At 44.6% G+C, this 25,278-nt stretch overlaps 1 protein-coding gene across 4 annotated transcripts in view; it reads left to right on the top strand.

Annotated features, from left to right (window-relative positions):
* Positions 1 to 2,020: 2,020 nt before the first annotated feature.
* The window catches only part of LOC120895571 (sodium channel protein 60E), a 118,782-nt gene continuing 95,524 nt past the window's right edge, over positions 2,021 to 25,278 (top strand). For all 4 annotated transcript variants that reach the window (XM_040299062.1, XM_040299064.1, XM_040299063.1 and 1 more), the window contains exons 1-2: positions 2,021 to 2,962; positions 18,695 to 20,756. In XM_040299062.1, coding sequence (XP_040154996.1) covers positions 20,723 to 20,756 — 34 coding nt within the window. In that variant the 5' untranslated portion in view covers positions 2,021 to 2,962; positions 18,695 to 20,722. The remainder of the gene's footprint in view (positions 2,963 to 18,694; positions 20,757 to 25,278) is intronic.

A 25,278-nucleotide genomic window follows, 5' to 3' on the forward strand; every position in this document is an offset into this window, starting at 1 on the left:
CCACAGCGCTGCGGGTTGCTTTCTTCATTAGGTTGTCGGTAGACAAAGGCGAGATAGGCTGCTCGCTTAGGAATTTTCACGTAACTGTACACACACTAAAGTGATGATTTGATGATCGACGTTGCGGGAGTTGTTTGTCTTGTCACCAAAGTTTTAGCCTGCTGCACACAAAAGCGATGAGCTCGATGATCCGACGGTGAGGGTGTTCCTCGTATTGTCGTCCAAAATTTCTGCCTGACACACACACACAATAGACAACGAACACGATGATCCACGATGAGGGGCGTTGTTTGTTTTGTCACCACAACTCTAGCCTGATGCACACAAAAGCGACGAACTCGATGATCCTCGGTAAGGGTGTAACTTGTATTGTTACCCAAAACCTCTGCCTGGCACGTACAATAAACAAAGACACGATTGTCACCAAAATTTTTGCCTGTTGCACACAAAAGCGACGAACTCGATGATCCGACGGTGAGGGTGTTGCTCGTATTGTTTTCAAAAATTTCTGCCTGACACACACACACTAGACAACGAACACGATGATTCACGATGAGGGGCGTTGTTTGTTTTGTCACCAAAACTTCTTCTTTTTTTTTTTTTTTTTACATGCACACTAATACAGCGAACTGGTGTCACAAGAGGGCCGGAACGGCTGCTCTTCACACGTTAACTTTTTTTTTTTTTACACTCAGTAGGCGATGAACTCAGTGAGGCGATGACAGTAACAGTTATTTCGATTTTTTTTTTTTTTTTTTTTTACGCCAAACACTATTGCTCTGGTTCAATCATGTGACGCATTTTTATATGAACACATTACACCGCACTTTGCTACTGCTGCTCTTTTGATGTCACAATGTAAGAAATATCACTTCTGCACGTATGCCATATTTAGCGTTTTCCCAATATGTTGCTGTTGCTCCTGGCAGGATCGCCATGTTATGTTCTTTCAAAATATATAAACACGATGTGTTTAGTTGGAGCTTGGACGCTAAATCATGCGCAGCGCGAGCTGCGCATTCCTTTTTATTTGAAACTGACCGCATGTCAAGAGCGATAGCTATCGCTTAAACCGTGCACAACGGTTTCAGGTCATGGCAATATTGGTCATAATGCCATAACAGTGGCGCACCACGAGCGCTTCGATAATCAGGAGTGTTGTCCACCCGTTGTCTTGTGTCGCGCATCCGCCACTTTGATCCTATTAATCCAGTAGAGGTCGTCTCATTTGCCTATCGGAAAGCTTGCCGTGGCTCGAGCTATGCAAAGACCGAGGTTTGCTTCTTGAGCAACATGTTGTGGTCGCATGGGCTCATTTCCATAGTCGTTGTCCTATGCCACTTGAACACGTTCGTCCTTTCGTGTGTTTGTGTGCTATCGTAGATCGTTTGAAGATCCAGGGCTCTGGCGAAAGAAAAGAGCATCAAGAACGGGATACGTTGAACGGGTATGATACTGTAGGAAGTGTGGACTTACCGGGTTTCTGTGTGAATGTGTACTAGGAGGGATATTTGGTGAAAAATTGCACCTCGCGCTGAAGTGTCCGTGTCCACTCTTGAAAGGCTCCACAAGATCGACAACCATTAAAAGCAGCTGGGTACGAAGGAACCTGCAAAAGAGAGAAGAGGCAAAAGTGTAAACATGGATTAAGCCCGCTTCGCTACTACTACTGCTGTTATGTTTATCCACTCTTCACGGTGAAGATCTCCTCTCCGTTTTTTAAACAAAGCAGGCTTTGCTGCACCATTTCTCGTGGTGCTGGTAAATATTGGCCCCGGAGACACAAGCACACACACACACACATACCACGTCATCATTAGTGTCCCGAGGCGGCGCAGTTGTGGCAAAGAACACTCGCTGCTGCTGGGTTTTGTGGCAGCATTGCTACCCGTTGTGTGTTACGGTTGGTCAACCGGTAATCGATCCGGTGAACCACCCCGAAAACCTGGTGCGCGCGTTTGCATACCACAGCTAACGTCATCGTTTTCACTTCTTTCACACAACGCTACACAGCGACCGCGTCGTCCTAGCAAAAACCTCGTAGGAAGGCTGCCCGTGAATGAAATAGTGATTATCCACGCGAACGAGCGAGAGGGAAAGGAGTACCGGAAAAGCGAAGCGTTGTTCCCCCCCCCTCGGAGCGGTAAAGGAAAAGCAATATGTTCGTGTGTGAGTGTGTGTGCTTTTGACAGGTGTGAGTTTTCAATTAGTGTCACCGCGTGTAAAACCCCTTTCCCCCCGTTGATGGCGGTTCGTGAGGTCAACAATACACCATCGCGCTGACAACAACACGACCGCCGCTGGTGTTGGTGTGCGGTGAGGCGATCAAAGTGACCAGATCTGGTGGCGTCTCGAAGCGGCGCCATATTTAAGCCGATTAGTTTCCCCGGATGTCGGGGTTTTGCAGATTGTGTAGCACCCCGTGTGTTTATGAGTGTTTAATCTGTGTGAAAATACGGCCACGCAATTGAGCATACCAAAGCAGGCTGGTGAAGGATAGTACCGACATCTTCATTGCGGGTACGTCACACGCGGCGGATGAAGAATTGGATTAGAAACGGCAACATCATCATCATCGCCATCCAAGCAGACAGTGGATTAGTTGCTGCTGCGAGCGTTACCAGTCGCAGAAGTAAAGTTCCACAGTTCCAGCAACACGGTTTTTAGTGGATCCGATATCTCGCGTGTGACAAGTGACGACAAATGTAGTGGCTGGTGGTGGCGTCCTTTCCGGCCCGCAGCAGTGAAAGCACAACGCGCTTCAGCGAAGTGTAGAATTTAAATATGGCCGCCGGTGCTGGTACTACTTTACCGCTACAACTGTGAGGTGTGTTGTACAGTTGTTTCGGGTGCGAAGGAGAACGACATCATCCACCACAGTGTTGGGGCAAAACTATCGCGTTCTTAAACGGCTGGTGCCCAACATCCGCCATACCGACGTCACAGCTGGGGCGTAATGAGGGTAAGTAGATTTGATGCATAATTACAGATAAACCTAGAGCGACCCTCTCTCCCTTTCTCTCTCTCTCTCTACACGCTCATCACACTGTCCTCGGAAGTTAGTGGTGGCCCTATTACTACCAAGGGCCACCGGTTGCTGGTGGTGTGGTACGTACGCGACAACTTATTACTTTATCACCACAAAAGACTCGCTACGTTGGACACCCGCGCCACCCTTGCGCAGTTCCCCGGACCGCGCGGCTGAGAGACAGCAAGCGCCACAGGGTGTGTGGGATATTAATGATCGCGTTTACTAGACGTTTCACTTGACGTCGGGAGGAGGCGTTGATGTTATTTGTACGAAGTCCTTTTTATGTGTGTGTGTTGGGTATTCATTGCAACACCCACCAACATGCTCTCTTTGGTGGTAGTATTTGGCTGGTGTGTTGGTGGTCAACGCAATTGTTGCTTTTACATTGGTGCTGACGCTTTGCTCGTACATTTGAGCCCGCAGCCAGTTGCTCCCCTGATGGACACAGACAGATAAGCAAGGACGAATGTACATTAGCCCGGGCGGGTGGTCTGGTCAGTGGTGTTGGTGGTGAAGGATAAGATTGCTTCCTTTTTTCTTCCCGTTTCAGAGAGGGTGGGAATGAGCAATAGTAGATAATGGATGTGGTCGGAATGAGTAGCTAGAGGGGACGACTGGTACAGTTATTGGGAACTTTGGTTGATGATGATATGACTGACTTTGTCTTACTTCTTCTCCTTATGTCTTACTAAGGAGATCTTTGTTTTATAGGAGATATTTTTGTGTATTTGTGTGAAGAAATGCGATTTTCAAGAAATCCTCACCTCAAGAAATCAGATTTTCTGCTTATTGTCATTTCCAAGAATTGGGGTTTCAAGTTATCTTCTTTCACATCTTGCTACACTTTTGACCGTCAATCAAAAACGGCTCCATATTGCTGCCGGCTATCGCACTTACACAGTGACCCTCTCGCAGCCCCTCTCCTGTCTAATTCCCGAAAAACGCTCCCGATCCTCATAAAAGCCCTGTTGCTGAGATGTACCTAAATGTGAGGCTCTCGCTCAGGCATGTGGATAATCACTATTTACAAAACTTGGCTCATTGTTTCCCGGGCGTTGCGTTCCTCGTACGTACCCTGCAGCGCGCTCATTTCCCAAAAACCGAGCAAACTGCTCCTGGCCAAAGCGACTTCAACGACCGTAATGAATGTGATACGGACGGAAAGTTTCGACACTCAGGAAAAGGCCCTATACTACCTTACCGTGGGCATAACCGCTGAGCAGACGGGTTTTTTGTGCCAACTGCCCGCAGGTACCGTGTGTTCGGGGCGATTCTAGGGCATATAGCCCCGTGACGTAGGGGCCCTGGTGCCGGTTAATTAAACTCCACAAACATACATATAAAACAGACACTTGAGGGGCAAGAGTTTTGTTGGAAAAGAGATCAGCCCATGAGCATCTCCAAGCAACCCACCGGCCCCACTAAGCACTTGTTGTGCTGTGGAGTGACATGAGCAGCAAAGCGGCATCGAGAGGTTAATGATGCTCATGGAACACTCCCACACTGATGACCCCTTCGGAGCATTCAGGGCTTTAGAACCTCCATTACCGAGCGTAATGAAGAAAAATTTAATTTTACCAACTCTCTCCCCTCCACTTAAACGATAGCGCGGTCAAGATCGCTTTCCTGGTTAACTTGAAACCTTTTGCTTGCTTTCTTTCCTTTGCGTTGCGGAATTGTTAGAAATAACTTGCCTAGACAAAGTTGCCTACAAAAAAAAATACAGCTTTCCAGAATGTTCAACCGGAAGAGGGGGAAAGATACTCGGGCGGGCAGCAAGAGGCACAATTCTTGAGCCGGCGTTGTTTTTCCGGCTAGGCAAAACTTTTATGAATACTTAAAAACAATCAACAGATAATACTTTGGCCAGCTCCGCAGCGGAGCGGAAAATTCGGTTCGGTAAACATTGAAGCCGAGTTCCGGTGCGCAATACGCGCGTGTCCGGGAGTGGCGAAGGCGTCAGCCACCTCTGAAGAGATTCTCGGGTAGAGGAAGATGGCTAAGGGTCCAGCTTTAGTGTGGCTGGACACGTGCTGCAAAGGCCGTGTTTTGTGTATCTAATCCGGGCGGAAACCGGACCTTAATGTTCTGGGTTCTTCGTCCATCCGTGTTTGGAGGTTTTTATGCTTCTTAGTATTGCTACAAGCTTTAGACATTGTTCTGCTGTGTGCAGCCAGCTTTTCTCGTTTCTCTTGCAATCGTGCAGTTCGATAAAAAGGATTAAATAAACGGCATTTTTGTCTCACTTCAAATTTGGAGAATTTGCAACTGATGACATAAAAATTCCCTGCCACGCTTAAGTGTGGAGCACTTGCAGGCATTCCGGTAAAGCCCCTTCCCCCTCCCTGCCTTCACTCGATGACAGGTCGGAACCGTGAAAGGCTTTTAATTTGCATCCATTCAAGGAATTAATTCGAAATTAACCGACAAACTTCATTAACCACTCATTAAATCTGAGCTATGCTAAGCAGCCTCCAAACTGCTGCCAAAACCGGCCACAGGCCGGGACTGGATCAAACTTTTCAGCGTTGACGGTGACGGAGACTGATTGACACGAACATTGATTGGGGGAGGGGGGAGGGGGAGACCTCATCATCCTTTCCTCCCCTACTTCGATCCACTCCGTTCGCTCTCAGCTAGCGTGGCGGAATTTTCTGACGCTCTGTTCGCACGAAAATAGCTTTTCGATGGAATGGACTTTTGAGCGTTTGGAATCAGCTTGCAATAGGAGGAAGGGACACCTTCTACCACTCCGTTCGGTGCTTCTGCCTTAACAATTCGTAACAGTGCTCGGTATGTAATGAAATTCCTCGCTGGAATGGCGATTTCATACTCTCACCGGCCTCGTCCATCGACAGCTTCTACAAGCTCTCCCTATTGGAGTGGAATATTTAACTACCCCGAAAAGAAGTGAAACGACATGTCCTCAAATTTCACCGCTCCGGTCCTCGGGAGATTAGGGTTTGGCTTTGGTCGAATGGGAAAATAATTGGAAATAATTTGTGCCACGATCCGTCCCCGGCTCGCAACGCAACTGACACCTGGTGCCGGTTTCGTGTTAAAATGCGAATTTTCAACCAATGCTGGTGCTGTTCAAGCGGAGAGAAGGAGGCGTTGGGAGGGGGGAGGGGCTATAGGTAAGAATTGGAAGAAATATATTCAAACATTATCCATCAGCTGGGATCTCCCGACGTAATAAAGTCTGTCGCGTTCGGGCGCTCGGAAGAACTGGGCAAGGAAAACAAGCGACGAACTGTCGTTAAAAAGTAATGGTGCTCTCGGTATAAACTTACAGTACAAATCGATAAAATGTTGCTGACCGTTTTGCTCGTAGCGCGAATCATGCCCCCATCCCCCCCCCCCTGGTTGTGATCCATTCCAACCCCTGCTCCTCTCCACAAGATGGATGACCGTGGGTTCGGGCTGGGTATTAAAATGAGATATTTTCATGGCTCAAGGGGGAGCAAACCCTTAATCGATGAAGCCTGGGTGGCGGAGCATGGGTATTTTTAAGGTCCCCATTCTGCACGGCAAGCTTTTTTTATGTTTGTTAATCAGATGGTTGCTGTTCTGTGTGAGTGTTGGTGTGAGTGTGACCGCGTTTAAAGAAGGTTAGAAACCCGCGGTAAATAATTTTCCCCTCTCTAAAGCCCTTGAGGGGTGCTTGTGTGTGTGTGTGCTTGTGGTGGTGAGGAGGTTGGGCAAAAACATGAAACCGAAAAAATGAAAATTTGTGTTGCAGAAGTTTCATCGTCTCGCGTAAGAAAGCAAGGAAAAAAAAAGATTGCTTCCCATTCTTGTAACGGAGCGCGCGTTGATGTGAGCCGCGCACAATCGATCGATTTGGGTGTTTCGGAGAGGTTTTTTTGTGGTGGTGGTATTGGTGGTGGTGGAAAAACATGATCGATTTTCTTCCCACAAAAGGAGGTGTGGGGGCTTCTAGTTCCCCTCCCCTTCGACAACATTGCTTGGAGATGATGGGAACAGATAGAGTTTGATTAACTTTTCCTTCATCTTCAGGGCTTTGGGGGGGGGGGGGGACGTTTCTAATAGGGAAGGGTGATGGTGGTGTGGTTTCCTTTCTTCAGCAGTATTGGATGAGTGTTGTGTGTGGCTCATTTTTTTGCTCACTTCTTACCTTACATTTTCCCCCTTTCAAAATAAAAGAAAAACAACCGGTTTGGCAGCAACCGGATGCTTTGGTTGAGGTTTGGTTTTGGCGTTTGGAAAGGTAAATTTGTTATTCAAATTTCAGCACACTTGGGTGTTTGTGTGTGGGTGTTGCTGTTCCTTAGCATTCACGATTAGCAAAGCATTTACGTGCAGGGTTAGCAGGGGGTACGGCACGGTAAAAGATCGTTTTGAGGTGCTAACGCAATGCTAAGAAAGAACGATACAAAAAAAAACCCGCTACACAGCCACAGCCAGCTCGTCTCGCACAGAAGAAGTATAGGTGTAGCCGCAGAAAAGGGCGAAAAAAATACAAAAGCGAATTTTCCAAAGTTAATCGAAGCACTCGACTTTGGCTCCGATGGCTTTTGCGCGCGCGCGCGTGTGTGTGTAAAGTGTCGAGGTGAGCACCTTTTTTGTGTTTAGCCTCTTCAGGAGTCAAAGCAATTTAGCGCTACCTAACAAAAATGAGAGAAAAAGAGCGATACAAAGAGAGAGAGATAGAGAGAGAAAGGAAGAGGTCTTGAGCTTTGCGGTTCAACTCTGTTATGGTACTTTGTTTTTCTATATTGCAACCATTTGGGGTTAAATATTCATCCAATAGCGCTCGAGCGATGAAATTGTGCAGCAGAAAAATACATTAAAAATGTAGAACAACTTACTCCCCCTCCTCTCCGCGGCCTTCCCCTTCCATTCTGCTCTCACTGGAGTTGGAGTGTATGAGATCCGGTTTCGAATTGGAAATTGCCGGGGCGGGGAGATTAATTTCCACCATAGAAATCATCCATATCATCCCGGAAGTGGCGAGTGGGTGGCCTGTGGCTTTGTAGCAATCGGATTAATATTCATGGGACATGGGCTTTCTTTTGTTTTGAGCGAAAGGTATCATTCGATCGGGCGGGTTTCCATGCGACCCCGGTTGGGTGTAAATTATCGATTTTGGGCTTACCCTCAACCTCACCAATGGAGATGAGCTGTTTTGTGTATCACAACGGGTTGTGTGGGATGCTTTTAATTTAAATTGCCTATCCTCGTTTGAACAGATTTAAAAATTAGCTTGGCTAATGTATTATCCGGTATTTATATTTAATTAACGGTAGCGTCCCATTGCCGGTTGGCAAATTTGGTTTAGCCGATCATCACATATTTCTGATTGCTGGATTGCAGAATATTGTTACACTTCAGGTGGTTGTAGAAAAATTAAAAAATACAATAAAAGTGCTTAATTTTAAATATCGGCTAGATGATTCTTGTCAATCGTTTAAATTTCGGACGTAATGTCTTGTTAAAATGTAGTTTTTTCTGCTCTTTTAAGTAAAGGACCTTTTTAACTATGCAAGTATGTAAACAATAAAAAAGAAGTAACTAAATATCTTGAAATCACCATCTTTGAATATAATTTACACCCTCTTTTGTGCTCAAGATCGAATCACACTCTATCGAACTGATAATCGCGGGTACAAGAAACCTCTCCAAAGGTAGAAATGGTGAAAAAGGATAATTATCAAATTCATGCACATTAATCAGCAACCGTGTGCTGTGTTACCTTATTATCCATCCTTTCTTTAACTTTACTAACCACCAACATTTACTACCTTAAAACAATGAATGAAACCACCAACGCCCTACAGTGAGGGAGCAATTTCCAGCCGAAGCAAAACTGTACAACAAAGAAATACTGAAAAAAAGGATAAAATGGTAGCCATAAAAGTCCATCCATCGGAAAAGGGGCAATAATTTTGGAAAAGCAATAATAAAAAAGAACAGGGACAAAGCAAGGGAAAGGACTGACGAAAGGGACTGTACAATGAAAAGTGTAAACTTTAGAGCTACAGGGGGAAAAAAGAAGGAACACCCACCACCGGTGGAGACGAAAAAGTTACCGTTGATGAGGAAATCAGTTTATACCACCCGTGGGAAATGGTGCCGTGCAACGGTGACGTAGCAGCAGCAGCAGCGCGCGGTACAAATCGAACGATGACGTACGAAGGGCAACACCGTCGGTGAGATACGAATGTGTACCCAAAGCCAATCAAACAAGTGAATCCCATCCGTGCCACTTTGGACCTTCTTTTTGCCCCAAGCCCAGTGTCCCAGTGTGGTCGGGGGCATATATACGATTTCGAACCTGCAAAGCACCAGCAAGACTGCCACGCGAAGGGCAGCCTGGTACTAGTAGTGTGACGCCGCCTTTTTTTTACGACCGTACCGACTTTACGAGCACCTTGTGGTGAGCGTTTTTTCTTTGCTTCTCCACTTTTTAGTTGATTCTGAGGTGGTTTTTTTTCTCTCTTCAAAAAGCACGTTCGCCCGCGTTTTGCCCGTTTAAGGTAGCGCGCTTTTCCGTTCACCTTAAAATCGGAGCAGTTTTCCCCCGCGCGCAACCAGTGTGTTGGAGGCTATTTCCGGCTTTGCTCCTGGGAATTGGCCGGTACGGCCGGTAGGACCGTTGTTGCTGTACTTGCCCGTGCCGCTGAAAGGACGGGCTTTAAGCGTGAAGAAGTGTTCCCGACCAGAGGTTTTAGCGGGAAGCAAGCAAACCCACAGAAAGCGGCGCTAATCCGTCCATTTCCGTTTTGCACTCAGCACTTGCACAGGCGGCACAATTTGCTGGCTGTCCACCAGGCTGTTGTTCGGCGGTAGGAAAAGGACGTTTATGTTGCTCGTTTGTGTGTGGTGTGGTGGTGCGCCATGTATTTTTTTTGTAGTTGTTGCTGTTGCCACTTCTTGCTTTTAAGAGAATTTCAAAATCGCGCGTCTTAACGTGTCCCAGGCCCCAGTGGATGGTAGGTGGGGCTCGTTACCGTTGTGCGCTGCGAAGCAGTGGTTTCCCACGGTCAAATTGTGTTGGGTGAAGTTTTTCTTGCTTTTCCGGCGAATAGTTTACTGCTGGAAAGAAGGTGTGTGTGTGTGTGTGTTGTTGCTACTTGTTTGCTTGCTTTTTTTTTGGTTCATTTGCTTCCTTTCATAAGGCGCCAGTCACTATTAGCGAACGAAGGTGTTTTTCAATCACCGTCTTCGGCCGGGTGTGCTGCGGAAATGGTGTAAAGTTTGGGTTAAAATTCGCTTACCGTTTTGCCAGGGGGCAGCGTGCTGCGACAGCTTATGGCTTTATTAAGTTTGGTGTGTGCAGCAGTGTAGCTAGGGGGATGGGGATTGGCTGAGTGATTGAACCCGCGGTCTCTCTTTCTCTCTGTACATGCATTGCCAGTGCTGAACGGCGGTGGTACACTTCAACGAGGTGCTAAAACGTCATAAAAACTCATGCAAGCAATTTCAAGCCCCGCGAGGTCATTACTATTTTGTTTGGCAATAAAGCGTTGGCAAATGGGAAGTGTTCGGCCTTTACGAACACCGTTTTAAGAGTGGAAACTTGAAGGAGTTATTTTTAAGTGTGATAAGTAGACGTTCACATTACGGAGCTTTATGGTTTTCATTTTTTTTGGGGTTTGTGGGCTTACAGTTTTGCTTTTTTATTTCAATTTCAAGCCTCATTTAAGGTGTCTGATCCTAAAAATAAACGTATAGTAGTTTGTACGAGTGTTGCTGCATACATTTAGGCGCTAAGTGTTTGTTTTATGCTTTGTTGCATACATTTAGGCGCCCGGTGTTTATTATAAGTAGATTAAATGCGATAAAGGATTTAACATATTTATCTTGTTTCGATTAAAAGTTATTGTTAATTTATCGATTATGTTAGTGTTTTAAAATGAAATACTAACATTGTGTAATTGAAGCTTAATAACACCATTCACAGCTAATTGCAGGTATTTGGTCCTTCGAACCAGAACAAAGCTTACTAGTTCTACCCAATTATGAACAAAAACTGGTTGGCTGGCCTTTTTACCTTGCCCGCTCGCTTCCAAAACTTCCTCCATAAAGCAGACCAAACACTAGGGACAGTTAAACACCTTTACTACGGTTGTGTTGTAATTGTCTCATTTGATAATAGCGCGATCGCGGTTTCACGCCTACATGACGAGCAAAGAACTGTTGAAAAGGCTGTCTGCTTTACCATTTTTACACCACTATCCGGTGGGAACGGTTTGTTCCGCTGGGGAAGCTTTCTCTCTCCTTCTATGGCGTGCACTTTGTTCGAAGCTCACGGGCTAACAATCATGAATAAAGAAGGAAGGCTGGTTCCAGGCACTCACACAGCACCAGGCAGGAAATTGAGCAGTGTTCAAAAGTTTATTATCTCCGGGGAAAATGCGTGTTTTCAAATCCACCGCCCATCATTGAGGTGAAGCTTACGGTGTTGTGTTGCCCTTTTCTTTGCCTGTGTTTTTGTTCGTATTATTTACCAGCTTTAGTTGCAAAAATCGCTCCATTCGTGCCCGTGTGTGTGTGTGGGAGGTGAGAGCTACCGTGTGCAGCCACCAAAGGGAATTCCATCCCAATCGAGCACCCCACGTGCAGGATCAGAGCGAATCGATGAAAGCTTACCTTTTTTGTACAATTTCATCTCGCCTTTTTGGTGTTATTCACTTGGGTAGAAAATTGTGTGTGGTGGGAGAAGGATGAACGGAGGGCACGAAACGGGGGTATGGCCTTTTGACTATCGCCATGTGTGCCAGGCGTAAGATTTTTACCGGAGGGAGGCACAGCCAAAAACCTTCACCACCGTCGTCGTCGTTGTTGTCGTGGTTTGTACAAAGCAGGGGGAATTGCCATCGTTGAACGGGGTTAAAAACAATCGAGCCAAGTGGGACTGATTCTAGAGTACCTTTTTTGTTGCTTTAAGTGGTGAAAAGTCGACAAAAGCTTAAAGTAGGCAGAAAGGAACGAGCATGCGAAGGGAGCTGATCCAGAAAAATAAAAACAAATAATTGCAATAAAGCCGATAATTTACGGGGAAAATTAAAGAAAATTACTTTCGGGTACGGTGAACAAAATTGGATTAGGCCGTGAGGTGTGTGGTGGGTTTGCGTGATAATACAGCCGGCGTGAAGCGTTGAGCAAAAGAGGGTCGACTTTGGCGGCACAGTACAGAAGCTACAGGCCTGGGAGTGCCGTGCGCTCATGAGTGAGCCCTTAAAAACATGTTTAACAACGACATCAGTAAGCGGTTGGCGGAAGTACTGCCAGAATGGTCTGACTTCCGGTCGTACCTTTTGCTGCGGAACGTGTACGAGAGAGTAAATGTTACACTGGTGACAATGAAGTTGTTAAAACTGATACCTTACACTTGGTAAGGAGGAAGCAGTTGGAGTTTATTAAAGGCGAGGGGGCAAAATGGTATTAACTTGCTTCTTCTTTTGTGTGGTTCCTTTGTAAATAATGATTTTTGTTACTTACAATACTTTGAATATTTAGAATCTGGTGTTCACCTTTAAAAAGGAAATTTGCACAAAAATATTACAATCGGTGCCTTCATTCATCTCTTGCAGCCAGTGTTGTTAATTGTCGACATTTTTTTATGATATTCGCAGTAAGCTGGTGTCAAAATCATTTTTTGATCATGATATACATGGTTACCATGACACGACTTTCCAAAAGCGACAATCATTTGGGCAATAACAATCAATGCTTTTGCGATGACATGATTGCAAAAACTGTAGAATGAATGTCATTTGACATTTTTCAGTGAGAATCCAGAACTGCTTAACCGTGCATTTACCGATACTAAGCCATTAGACCACTTGATATTTTCACTCAGTCAACCAGGAAAATGGTGTTCGCTTACAGGAGTATAGAAATTTACGCGAAAATACGAAAAAAGGACCCATTTTCTATGAAGATCTAATTCACTTGAGGTACGGCAAAATCAAAAAGTCAAATGATTGTAGCAGAAAAAATATCATCGTGTCAAATGATATTTTTTTCCGTGATTGTCTAATGAATGCGTGGATCTAGAATGCGATGCTTCAAAAAGTATCATTTTGTAAAATTTTATGTCGACGACTATCACCGTTCGCAACACTGCTTGCAGCACTCATGTTTTTTTTTATGATGAAGTTCATTCGACTAACGTTTCGTCTACCAATCTAGTCCATCCACTTTAATGTCAGGAACCTTTGATGCACTGTGGATTATGTGTCGTAAAATCTTTTATTCCATTGTTTCCCCATCTGTCTCTCATTCTTGCTCCTGCTACACAACAGAAAAGAGAGAAAATTGAAAATTTTATAACCTTTCCCGGTTGTTAAAACGCAAACCACGGAATCTTCCCAGCATCATCGGGCAGGAGAATGCTGTGAAAATTCCAGCTTTTGAGCTTACAATGGCTCCCTTTTTTGACGGCTTTCGTTTTTGGCGTTTTGGTACGTTTGAAAGAAGAGCATAAAGAGTGTGTGTTTGTGAGAGAGTGCTTCAAATGAAAGTGATTGAAAATTTCACAGGGAATTGTTATTAAATTGAAGTATTTTTATTACTGTAAGGTATATTTTGGGAGTGGCATATTCAGCTGGTGTTAAACAATGTTTGAACCCTTAAATTAAAAACACCAAATATTTGGTGTAGTATACGGAGCTTTAAAGGGCAACAACTGCTAATCCCTTCGGTCAAACGCTTCGATCCAAACCTTTCCGAAGGGTGTTGCGAACAGATTGCGAGAGAAAAAAACAGCAAGCAAGAGCCAACGTATAGGTGTACCGATAAATAACGTACCCTAATCACGGTAATGGCACTAATAATGGTGGCACCACATGGCAAACTTTTTGTGGTAAAATTACTGCACACCGCTGCGGAGAAAGAGAGAGCGTTAAAACTTCTAAAGCACCCCGTTCCGCACCAACTTTGGCCGAAGCCCGAAAAATATTGAAATTTTACGATACCACTAATTGGGCAGTATCAAAAAACAATCGTGTACCCCAGCTGTGAAGGAAAGAAAAGGGAGCATGGTATATAATGGTACGATAAAGTGGCAAATTCTTATGAATTGTTTACATTTTAGTTACACGAATGCAGAAGCTGTATTTTGTTTGCAGCTTGGTAATGGTGAGAAATGGTTTACAAGAAGAATTGTTTCGTTTCTGCTGAGCAAATGTTTGTTGTTTTTTTCAGTTCAAAAAAACTGTTTTAATTGCTTGAAAAAGTTTTGCACCATATTGCGAAATTAAATGATGAATCATTGCTACATACCACAATTACATAGAAATATTTTATTATTTCTTCTTGTACTTTCTTGTACTATTTTTTGCTGTAAAACATACAAATGAATAGTGATTTATTGGTTAAAAAGATGGGTCTCAAAAAAGACTCGGCCAATAAAATTAATGAAGAGACAGTAAAAAGAGGAGGAAATCAATTTAATTCTTGAAAGACAACAGCCTGTATCTGTATTACTCTGATGCCACTTAATTTATGCAATTTTGCCATTTTAATTTCGCAAATTTATTAAAAACAGTTATGGAATAACTCCGGCAAGTAAAATAATATCATAATAAGACAATTATGTCTATAAACGCTTAGCATGAGCAGGTGGGCAGATACACTAAGCAACGAAGCAAATAAATGAACATCACGCAAAAAACCACCAAGTGCAGCGCCAATGGAAATTACGAAATGAAAACAAGTGCTTGTAGAGCAAAAACAGAAAAAAGCTGCAGCAGAAATAGAAAAAAATCCCATTACCAACAACAAAACAAACACGCACACGAAACGTTAAATGAAATTAAACAACACACAAAGAGAACGTGTGCCGTTCTAGCGCGCGCCATCTGTGGGCATTTATTGATAACCCTCCAAAGCAACCTAGCAGTCCCGTTTCGCTCCCCCCTCGCCCCTTTGTGTTGGCCTGTTGAGCGGGGTGTTTTGAAGTGAAGTATAAAGCAAGCTTTCCCTCGGTGATTCTGTGGCCTCCCGCATTTTGAAGGTAGCAAAAGCAGAGCTAACGCAGCAGAGGAACGAATGGAAGTTTCGGGTGTGCTTGTTCTTTTTTCACTTTATTTTACACCAAAACACTTGTGTGTTTGGCGGTCATACACACGAGATGGACCCTGCGGAAAGCTTCGGATCGAGCCCTTTTTGGCGTGTTTTTTTGTCGAGGAACCGTGGATGGGCAAAACATTCTTTTTCACCTCTTGTGCCCGTACGCGAAAGAAAGCTGGTGTCGGAGAACTTTCACCTCGAGCTCGCGCGGCATGCCGAGCGTGTTCGGTGGACCCGAGCCAAAGTGCCAGTGTTCGGGTCTTTCGCGGGATTTGTTGCTGCAGAAGGTCTCAATCGATCGTACCAGTGCGCATGGTTCGCGGATCCACGGGTCTCTCGCTCTCTCACAAGGGGGACGGGACGGTCAACAGCTGCTTTGGTGGTAGTGGTCTGGCGTTATGGATTGTAATGCGTGTCTCTCCAGTGTAGGATTTTTTTTTTTTGCTTGATCCGCTCAATATTATTATGAGCTTGAAAAAAAAAGTAAGTGGGTTTGTGTGTGTGTTTACTTATTTTTTTCAGTTACTGCTGACTATGCTCCCGGGGATGAAAGACCTTCGGGTGTGAACAACCATTCTACACACGGTGGCGTCTGTGACGCACAGCGCGTTACTGCGCCATCGAATTGATTTGTTTTTATTTTATTCCCTGACCCATCCCCCCGCACAGTACGGGCTCGGGCCAGTAATTTCTCTTACCTTTGCATGCGTAACGAACGGTATGGAAAAAGTAGTCGGAAGAAAAGAAAAGCGATGTTTCGATTTTCCATCGCCCCTCACACAGCGCGTTTGTTGAGCTCGAGCGCACCCCCGGTTCGGGCTGATTGCGCGACCGCAACGTGGCTGCAATGGAATGGCGTATTTGTAACGATACCATAACGACTTGAGCTCGCCGTCGCTAACCTTTATGGCACGCGGTAGCTCCTTGTCCTTCTCGTCTGGTTTGACGCCCGGAACGGGTTAGAAAAGGGGGCAATAGCGAACAGGGACGCGGACAGTACGCGGGGACCACTTGTTGTAGTATTTGCATATGGCTGCGGTGTTTGAAGCTCGTTGGGTCGTGGTGTGAGTGAGTCAGTCGATGGTCATATCACCTGTTTTTTTTCTTCTTCTACCTCAAACTACAACCCTACAGCAGAAGGTACCTCGCAGGAGGCAAGTAGCGTGTGTATGTGTGTTTGTGTGGGATAAGCCTTTTCCCTGTTGCCGAGTAAAACGTGCTGCACGATGTGCTGCACAAAGAATGATAACGTTATTGCGGGTGTGTGTGTGCTTGTGTGTACGTTCATTTTGTGTCTGTGTGTGCAAGGAAGGACGCTAAGGAGCCCCAGAATATGTGAGCACGAGCATCTGCGTGCAGTACGACCGCCGCCGCAGTTTGGAGTGGGTGACAGTCGATATTAACCACCACACACTAACGAGCATCGCTGATGCAGCTGCACGGAAAACTGCAGTTTTCCCCCTCCCTATTCTGGTGTAGTCAAATCATGCACACGTACACAAATGGACACCTGCCGCACCAGGGGTAATTATATGTGTGTGTGTGTGTTTTTCTTTTTCGTGCGGTCCTTCCTTCCTGTGTGTGCCACGTACGTACAGACACCCTTTTATCTGCCAGTGCCATCAGGAATCCTTTATTTCAGTGCTATTGCTTTGTCTTTTGTATTGCCGTTTGTGTGTATGTGTGTGTGTGTGTGTGTGCGTGTGGGAACGACGCAAGGTTGCTGCACCAGCACAGGGTGCAAGCTGCACTTTGGTAGTTCAAATTGAAACGGGAATAAAGACACATTTGGGTTGATCTATATTGCCTGGTGGGTGGAATTGGCTGTGGAAAAGGTTGAAGTTTGTATGCTTAGATAGCTGTAGGTAAAATAGGGTTTGAATTAATTCCTGAATGCAAAGCAAACAAATGAGCGTAATTGGCATTTATCCCATATACGAAAGGTTTTTTTTGTTGGAAAATGTATGTGCAAAAGTGTTTAATACAAGCTATCAAAACAAACTACTATACGCATCAAAGTTTTATTTAAGATAAAACTGTGAAAAGTAGATTTTGCATACATTTAGGAGCAAAAAAATCACGTCTGATGGTTGATATGCCATTTTTATTCGTAGCCTTTTACTGCAATGTTCTAATGCTAAGATAAAGAATATATTCTATCTTAATCATCTGTATTGTATTGACAGATTGGAAAACAATTTGGAACAATGAAAACCACAATGTGGCTCAAAGTTTCCTATTAATACAGTTCTATTTGGCACGGTAAAAAGCTCGATCGATTAGCAAGCAAGTAGATCCATTTCAGCAGAAGAATCGCGCACCCAGTATAGCTTCGACAAGCTCGACAACTCCACCACACAAACCACATCCGGGCTGTGCATTAATGTTGATGAACAGGCTTACCGCTCCTCCCACACGGCCACACATTGTACTGTGTGTGTGTGTGTGTGTGTGTGTGTGTGTGTGTGTGTGTATTTATCGAACGCGAACCTCTAAGCTGTATCCTGCATATTTTGATCCTGAATATTTTATTCCACCTCCCCTTCCACAACTAACTCTGGCACAAATAGTTTTGTTGCTCTCCGGTAGGTACTTCGCCAACCACCATACTCCATAATATGCAGCAAAAATCCGGCTCTGTACGGCTTTAAAATTTAATCTCTTTCCCCTGTACGCGTACAGAACGCGATCACCACAGACAGTCGACAGTCTGCCAGCTGCTGCTGCTGCTTCTGCTTAAGGCTGCTATGTTTGTGGGCCGGTAGATGGAGGTTCGCACCGCATCATCTGTTCCTGTGTGTATTTATATACAGATCCACACACATACACACATGTTCGTGGGACTCATAATAGTATCTTCCGCTACATCAAACAGTGTGCTTCTCAAGCATTAGCGCTTGGTTGTGCAAACTACTTTCTACCTTTCTTCCTACCGGCAGCGGCACCAGGTTGTGTAGTTCCGGTTCCGGTTGCCGGTGTGCACAATGGCAAGCGCCGGGTTCGCCCGGGTTCGCCGAAAGACGATAGTGCCACCTTCTCGAGTGTGTCGGTCGCTAAGCTGTCACGTTGCCAGCGAGTGTGTGTGTCTTTGCGGGTGGCATCCGCTCCATCCGTACCAACCGTTCCACGTAACAGGTTACCGTTCTGGCGGTGTCTCGGGCCTCGTTTGTGCACCAAATCGCTCGGAATGTGACAATGTTTCGATAAACATGCTCATAATTGTGAACCACCTTCTAGTCCGCCACAAGATTCTTCTTGAATTGGTATAACGACGACGACAGGGACACAGCAGGGAGGAGGGAAAAAAATAGCCCTACAGATATATAAATGTCTCTCTGCCGGCAAGTTTTCGACTTGTTCAGTACAATGACTTGCTGGTCCCATGAAAAGGAAGCTTCATGAATGAAAAATGGTAGACGGTAGTTGACACTTGTACAATTTTATTTGCCTCCTGTTGCGTTTGAATGCCGGTAGAACCGGGCAGGGCAGTTCATCACGATAGCAATTCTATTTATGGCGACACTTCTTGCATACATTTAGGCGCTTTTTATAACATTCCTGTTCAGTTTGCAATTTCAAATATTTTACATTCTTCTCTCTTTCTTCTTTCTTTAATTTCAGATTTACAACTAGAAAAAAAATGCTGTAAATAGTTCAACAATTTCGCTTCTACCGTTTGTCATACTGTTGGTTCCCACCCGCGACAGCACATGCAGCTGCAGCGCGTGCTCTAGAGTGTTTGTAAATATGTTCAGCTCAAAGTAGCCGCCCAATGTTTCAACACAACGCGTTGGAGGCGGTTTAGGCGTGTAATGTGCTACTAATAGAAAACAAATTAAACCATTAACCACGCGTGATGTGTACTGTAAGCGATTGCGTTTGTGCGACAGCGTAAATGGAACGACATAGCTTCCACCGGCTGTAAAGCAGATGGTTGTTAGTTCAAAGGGAACACCTCCGATCAAGTGGTGTACCGTGTTGTTATTCGAGTTGATTCGATCAATTGAAAGGCAATCGCGCGAAAGCGGACAACGCTCTCCCAACTAATCTGCCCGGCACGATCGGAACATGTGAATCCCGGCACACAGGTGACGAGGCAGGCAAGAAGCAGTAGTGACGCACACTTAAGGATGCAATCGCCACGCTATGCGGCAGGTGCGGGGTTGTTTCGCGAGACCGTCGATCGCTGGTGACGATGCACCACGCAAAGATGCTACCAGTGATGCCCCAGCAGCAGACGGCGATTGGGCTTCCCATCATCGAGCGAATGGTGTGTAGCGCCAGCTAGCGAGACGGGTTTGCGCGTGTGTGCACCTTGTGCAACAGTGTAGTGCGCGTGTGTGTGTGCACCATGATTGTCTGTGCTTTGTGAGCGTGTATGTGTGTGTGTGTGAATGGTGTGTTAGCGTTTCAGGTGAAACATTACGGAAGGCCCTCCGTACACCAACTGGTGGTGCAGTGGTAAAAGTTTGCGATTGGGTTAAATAGGATGGAATAATAGCGAAACCGTGTCCACGCGCGCGTGTGTGTGTGTATGTATGTGAACTCTACACTCTGTCAGAAAATGTTATCCTTTCTACTATCCGCGTACCGTGTAGCGTCGGCGTGTGCAGCTGCTAAAAGGGCTTAATTGAAATAAAGCAACGGCAGAGATTGTGTGGTTACGGGAGTGTTTCGAAAAAAAAAGTTTTGATAGCACAACACCGCGAAAAAAAGAAACCCGAACCACAGGGCGATAAATCTTGCTGCCACTTGCATTACCGACTGTAAAATTCTATCCGTTTGGCCCGGCTACTACCCCCTTTGTCGGCCTCGTGGCCACCGTTAAAGGGCAGAGTTTGTAATTTTTTGCATTAGTTTAATCCAACCCAGTACTGTGGCTGAGCAGCGCGGTGAAGCATAATGTGTGAGCAATAATAGTGTAAAGTTAATAGTGTTGATCCTTTCCACGTAGTGGCGCTGCTAGTGTACGAAGTATAAGGCGTCTCCATTGGCGTCGCTATTGTAGGAAACACAAGGCGTCTCCATCGACGCTGTGAGTGGGTGAATACAGTGAATTAAAGTGTAAAATAAAATTGCGCTACGTTTAGTGCTTAAAATTGTGCAAAACACACGCACACGTAGAAGAAATGTAAATACCCAATGTAAAAAGTGTTAAACGAAGGGTTACCGTCAGTTCATTCCATTAGCAGTAACCGTTCCATTTCTGAAACAATGTGCTCGTATCTTCACTCTTCTTCAAAGTAGAAAAGTTTCGCCCTAATACCACTGTTGCATCATCGCTAAAGCGTTCGAGCGAGAATGATAGTCGTGTTCCAGTAAAAAGTGTATATATTGTTGTAAATGCACCTTCACGTTTAACTAGCAAAACTGTTGCGCTTGCAACCGTTTCGTATCGCGAGAAATTAGTGCAGTAGACTAAACGAAGACTAAAAGATAAAAAACAAAACAAAAATATATACTTAATCGACACAATGTTACAAACCAGCGTTGCAATTATGCTTAGGCCCAGTTCATCATAGTAGCGTACACGTGTCACGTGGCTTAGTATAAACGCAGGCGGACGCACTGCGGACGGAAAATAAAAACGGTGGAGCAAGGCGAAGCGAACCCAAACCAAACCACACCCTGCAGAAAGAATACCCGAAAATGACCGATGCAACTACTCCAAATGAAGGACAAGGTGAGTGTAGCGATGAAAGTGCTCGTTGCGGGTTGAAGGGTGTCCATAAACGATGTGTTTTAAAATGCTCGATTTTTAATTATCCAATTAAGCTGCTATATTGTGAGATGTGTGAATTAATTTCCATTGCCAACAGAGAGAAAAAAACATCGAAACTCCTGGCCTGTATCAAAGGGATATAAAACCACCAAACGCAACACGCTATCGACATTTTTATTGTCCATATTCAGATTATCGTATCGGCGGCGCTTCCCCACAAATCATTTCAATCAATTAGTACAACGAAAAAAAAAAAGGTGAAGCACCGTTTGATCGTTCGGTGAGAAATAATTCATTTCCACTATCAGCCCCCAACCGGCAGGGCCAATCTTATTGGCCATTGAAGGATGGCCAGGCGTGGTTGGCACAGGCAGGCCACCCTTTTGTAATCGATGTGATTGGTGTTGGTGATGCGGTTTCGCTTCGTAGCAAAGTGTTACTATTCGTGTAAGCATCCACTTCCTGTGGCGATGGTGGCGAAGGGAATACAAGAAGAAAACAAAAAAAAACGCACACAACGCTCTCTGCGAACACCAATCTCCTGCAGTGTGTAACACGAACGCTTTGAAATGTAATGGAACTTGCTCGACCATTTCATTATGCAGCTCATTCGTGAATCAGCGATTTGTGTCGATGTGTGAGTGTGTGTATGTGTGTGTGGTGGTTGGAGCACTTACATATTGGCGTTCAGTTTTCAATGCGTTTTATGTTGCATGCTTTAGCTGGCTTTTCGATGACTTGCCAGCAAGCAATTTGAGGGTGATGGAATGGATTCGGTTACGTTACCAGTCGGAGCACGCAGAAGAAGCAGGAAAAGCGATATTATGGATGAAGTTTGATACTGCACCGCAATGGCCATCGCTGGTTATTGATGGATTTTTTTTTGGAACGTTTGCTGAAGGTATCACATTCTGCGCTTAGTATAACATTACGTCCATGTCATCATCACTTCAATCGTTGAAACATTTTCTTTTATATGCGATTTAAGTACTTTAATTGCAAGAAGTTTTTTTTTACGTGACATGGAGTTACAATATTAAATAGTTTCTTTGAAGGTTCCTCTAATCTTCACGGCTTGTTTAATACGTGTTATCGCTCACTCCAAGGCCAGCACTTTGCCCAGCACTCTCACACGAGTTTTCAATTTACATCCCGTTGGTGTAATAAAAACCGAAAAACAACTCGGTTTAATCTTCATTCCCATACATTAGTAACGCGTTACGCTCTCGGCAGCTCGTGAGCGTGTGTGTGTTTTGTAGGCCTGTACCGCTAAAACGGAACTTTGGTGTCGATTCCGCCCGTGTCCAAAGCGACCAACGTGTAACACCGCAACGGCAAACATGGTCGCTTTCATCTTGCCGACAACATACAAGTATTGCCGACTTTTTTACGGCATGCTGACGGCACGCTCAGCCATTCGATGCCACGTTGTTTCGCTTCGTGCGCTGATGTGTAAAATCTCGTAAGCGCATAAGGCGTTGGTTGACGCGTTCGGTACCAGTGACCCGTAAGCTTTCGCGTGTTAAGCCTTGAAGCACGTAAGCGCGCAAGAACGGGTTGAGATGAAGACGGTTATATCTTTAGCCGAGCGCGAAGGCAAACTCTGAGATCTGACGAATACGAATGCGTGTTGCTTGAGCGCGTGACAATCTTTCCATTTGTAGGTCAGAGTAATGAATTTCTTAGCAATGTGTGCCCTAGATTGCTTCAACGGCTGTACATGGGATTGAGGGGGGTGTAAGTTTTTGAAGATGAGTTACACACTTCAGCAAAAGTCAGCCCCAGAGTGCTGGTGCCATGAAGTGGGCGGAACAATTAGCGCTGCTAACGAGCAGATACAAGTACGCTCCTCTTTGGTTGAGGATTAGAAGGATCTTCTCGCTTTGGGTAATAGAGGTCAGCGCGTTATGTTTCATTCCGTTTGATGATGGAAAGGCACAGCTTTTATGTGTCCAATTTGTTTTTTGAGAAATTGGAGGTCATTTGTAAGGGAGGGAATGTTTGTCTGTCGTATACTAAGTCTATAGACAGTTTAAACAGCAAACAACAGCAATATCGAATGTGGTGGATCTTATTGGATTTGTTGTGTACTTTCAGTGAGATTATTTTGTCTGAGAGAAATCGAGTTTCACCATGCGTCGTGGTTATGGATTGAATGCTATGTTCCTGCTCAACGGTAGTAGAATATTCCATCTTGCTGCGAACTCAGCAGCTTAGTGTGCTGCTCGCTGCTAAACAATAATTTATGATGACAGCTGAAGATGAAGCAAAGCTTTATGGATTCAATTTCACTCTCTGTTTTGCGAACAGTGGCTCGAACCTTTTGGTGGAGTTTCATTTTTAAAAGCGCAGAAGTGTCTTTTTTAAAGGATTTATTTCTGTCCTTACATACAGCAAAAATTTTGACAATAGATGGTTACATGAATAAATAACAATTTTTTGCATTGAGTAAGTGTTTTGTGGAATGAAACCTTTCCGTGTTATCCTCATACAAAGGCAACGTTTTCCCCTTGTAAGCTAATTGTGAGTTCACAATCTAGCAGCACTTGTGTGAAATGTCTTCCTTACGAGATTAAGCAGCAGTCAAGTACTTGTTCTCAAAACATAAGCAAATTTATCCAATAGTCCGACACGGCGTGTTTTGCATTGGTCACTGGAAACCTTTCCCTTAAGCCACCGCGAAGGAGCTGCTGATTGCTGCGACATTCTATTCGTTCGTCGAAATAGATGAAAAAAAACATTACTTTTGTACGTGCCTTTAGCTCCGTCGATGGTTGAGTTCTTGGGTGTGTATGAGTGCCTGAATATAAAAAGGGGATGGAGGGTAATTTTGCTTTCTCTCTTTTTATTCATCTATCAGCTCGCTAAACGCTTTGCTGGCATTAGCAACAGTCGCCAGCCTCGCAAACCGCGAACTGAAAGAAGCATGAAACAAAAAAAAAGAATGAAAAATGTCCGTTGACTAGCCGTTGGCTGGTAAATTAATTACGATTACGTGAGTGTGGAAGAATGTGCGACCGAACCGGCTGCTTAGACCGGTGTGCGGACCGTTCTCGCGCGCGCGCTGCGCATCGTTTGAGGTTTGAAAAGCGTACTTTTTGTCCATTTCCGTCCGTTACTTGGTGCCTGCAGTATGATCCTTTCGTTACCAAACAGCCCACTGGGTAATGAGCGGGGAGGAAAAAATGTGCGGGCAATGTACGGCCAAGACGGCAATGTAACGACAATTACGTCATCTAGGTGAATGTGCACGTTAAGAGTAATGAATACGTTTCATTTCAAGAGCGCCCGCCGCAGCACGATGTTTTTCTCTTTGTGTGTGTGTTAGTGTGTTGTTTTCGCAACGGGTAGCAAAATGTAGAGGAACCTCGAAAGTATTTGCGGTATCAAGTATCGTGAACATTGGCCATTGCTATGAATTATGACGTTGGTGTTTTTGTGTGCAGTACTGTGGGTTGTTATTAAGCGGCTAGGTTTGGTTTTTGTTCTGCCGAATCACTCTTGTAGAGTTGGAATTGATTTTTTTCTTTGTGATAATAATTGTGGTAGTAAACTTGTGTATTTATTGAAGTATATGATATAAGTTTAATCGAGCTCAAAGGAGTGCTAAATCGTATTTACAGTATAGCTTTAAGTAGAAAGTAACTCAGTATCAGTTCTTCAGGTTAATTACTGAAAATTCTTAAAAATGATTTCATTTTATTATTATTATGTGGACAAAACATAGGTCTTGCTTCTAGACCAGGGGCCTCCAAACTTTTCAGCTCGCGGGGCGCATTGCTTCAAAAATAACTATATTTAGGGCCATTTGAAGCTACCTTTAAATGATGAGTGAACGTTTAAATCTCGTTTTTACAACAAAATACTGACGATACTAATACAGTTTCGTGTTACTAAAGCTTGATTTTTGTCAAAGAAAAGGAAAAAATACATTTTTATTTGAATAAGTCATAATAAAGTAATATTTATATTAACTCTGGCAAAGTTATCGTGGGCCGCATTATAAGCTCTTGAGGGCCGCATGCGGCCCGCGGGCCGTAGTTTGGAGACCCCTGTTCTAGACTGTTCTTTATTAAAATATGCCAAAAAATAATCTAAAAGCGATCGATGAATGTTTACGTGTCCAGCAGAAATTTGCAACGTTCAACACACATCCGTTCGTCCGTCACGCTGTCCAGCATGATTACGGTTTACTGACCTTGTGTGAAATCGTTCACCTCAAATTTCCTCATAAACATTTCCTAAAACAGTTTCCCTTAGTGGTAGTGGAAATAGGAAACTTTCTCTCTCTCTTTATCGCTCTCTTGGATACTTGCTTTGCCAAGACAAATAGCGTAAACAAAAACAAGCTTTGTTTCTTTTGCGTTAGTTTTTTGAATGCTTTTGCTTGCGTGCTGGGACGGGATAAGCCAGGATTACGCGTTGAGGTGTTGCTTTGAGGCTTGGAAATGACTTATACAGGATGACTCAGCTAGTTTGGCAG

This window comes from Anopheles arabiensis, chromosome 2 (genome assembly GCF_016920715.1).
Source record: "Anopheles arabiensis isolate DONGOLA chromosome 2, AaraD3, whole genome shotgun sequence".
In the NCBI taxonomy this organism is placed as follows: Eukaryota; Metazoa; Arthropoda; class Insecta; order Diptera; family Culicidae; genus Anopheles; species Anopheles arabiensis.